Genomic DNA, 1,811 nt, shown 5'->3' on the forward strand with positions numbered 1-1,811 from the left:
TCCGACTGCACTGGGGCACAGGGAGCCCTGTTTTCCCTCTGGGCCCCCAGTGTTCAGGCTGAGAGCAATGCTGAGGATGAGGCAGCAGCACAAACCTCAGCTCAGAAATCAAAAAGCTTAGCCAAGTTGTGACACAGGAGGAGAAGTGGTTTTGCGGGAATTCCTAAGAAAATAGCATAGGATTGACTCAGGGGAATCTGTCCCAGCTTGTCAATGCCTTATTTCAACAGTCCACAATGCCCAGAGTGAAGGAATGTCCAACAGCAGCCCCATCAGCCCCTTCCTCCTGCTGCCATTGGCAGACACGCGGCAGCTGCAGCTCCTGCACTTCTGCCTCTTCCTGGGCATCTCCCTGGCTGCCCTCCTGGGCAACGGCCTCATCATCAGCGCCGGAGCCTGCGGCCAGCACCTGCACAGCCCCATGTTCTTCTTCCTGCTCAGCCTGGCCCTCACCGACCTGGGCTCCATCTGCACCACTGTCCCCAAAGCCATGCACAATTCTCTCTGGGGCACCAGGCACATCTCCTACACAGCATGTGCTGCTCAGGTGTTTCTGATTGTCTTCTTTATGGGAGTAGAGGTTTCCCTCCTCACAATCATGTGCTACGAGCGCTACGTGTCCATCTGCAAAGCCCTGCACTACGGGACCCTCCTGGACAGCAGAGCTTGTGCCCACATGGCAGCAGCTGCCTGGGCCAGTGCCTTTCTCACTGCTCTGCTGCACACGGCCAATACATTTTCCCTGCCCCTGTGCCAGGGCAATGCCCTGGGCCAGTTCTTCTGTGAAATCCCACACATCCTCAAGCTCTCCTGCTCCAAATCCTACCTCAGGGAACTTGGGCTCATCGCTGTCAGTGTCTGTTTGGTGTTTGGCTGTTTTGTGTTCATGCTTTTCTCCTATGTGCAGATCTTCAGGGCCGTGCTGAGGATCCCCTCTGAGCAGGGCCGGCACAAAGCCTTTTCCACGTGCCTCCCTCACCTGGCCGTGCTCTCTCTGTTTATCAGCACTGCCATGTTTGCCCACCTGAAGCCCCCCTCCACCTCGTCCCCATCCCTGGATGTGGCAGTGTCAGTTCTGTTCTTGGTGGTGCCTCCAGCCCTGAACCCCCTCATCTGCAGCCTGAGGAACCAGGAGCTCAGGGATGCCCTGAGGAAAGTGATGACTAGGATGCTTCTCAGAAGCAATAAACTCTCTCTTTTCTGCTCCAGAACCTTCAGAATGTAACACCTTAAAATCTCGGCCTTTTTTTCCCTCTTTGTCCATATTTCCACTGGTGCTTTTTCTTACTCTTTTTCTGGTGTTATTCTGCTTTTTATAAAGTACTGTAGTACTACTCCTAGCATTTCTACACGAACATCTACCTTTCTTTTGAAACACAAAGACTTTCAGGAGGCTTCTTCCCTGTGCATTTGAATAAAAACAAGGGGCTGCCCTGACCTTTGTGTGCAAGGTTTGTTCCTCAGCCCTTCTCTGGCTCTGCAGGGGCAGTGCCTGTGGGCAGAGCTGGAGGGAAGAGACTCCCAGCACAGCAGCACGGCCAGGGACAATGGCCCAGCCTCTTCCCACCTCTGCTCTTCCCAGCTCCACACTCCTTTCCCAGCCTTTCTGAGGGTGCAAGGCCGGAGTGCTCGGGCAGCTCGGTCACTGTCCTGCTGCGTGTCCGTGCTGTGACCACAGGCAGGGACAGGCCACGGGCACTGCTGGGACACAGCCGGGCTCCAGCACAGCAGCTCCATCAGCAAAGGGCATCTCCTGGGGGCAGGGCAGGAAGGCTTCACTCTCCTCCAGAGCTGCTGTCAGGAATGTGCCC

General features: G+C 55.6%; 1 protein-coding gene across 1 annotated transcript; it reads left to right on the plus strand.

The window, feature by feature from the left end:
• Window positions 1-253: 253 nt before the first annotated feature.
• Window positions 254-1,225, plus strand: LOC309585648 (olfactory receptor 14J1-like; the record flags this gene model as incomplete). Its single annotated transcript, XM_082303570.1, has 1 exon — window positions 254-1,225. The coding sequence occupies one exon, from the start codon at window positions 254-256 to the stop codon at window positions 1,223-1,225; it is 972 nt and encodes a 323-aa protein (XP_082159696.1).
• Between the last annotated feature and the right edge of the window lie 586 nt (window positions 1,226-1,811).

Source organism: Coloeus monedula, assembly GCF_965178545.1.
Source record: "Coloeus monedula genome assembly, contig: HAP1_SCAFFOLD_89, whole genome shotgun sequence".
NCBI classification, from domain to species: domain Eukaryota; kingdom Metazoa; phylum Chordata; class Aves; order Passeriformes; family Corvidae; genus Coloeus; species Coloeus monedula.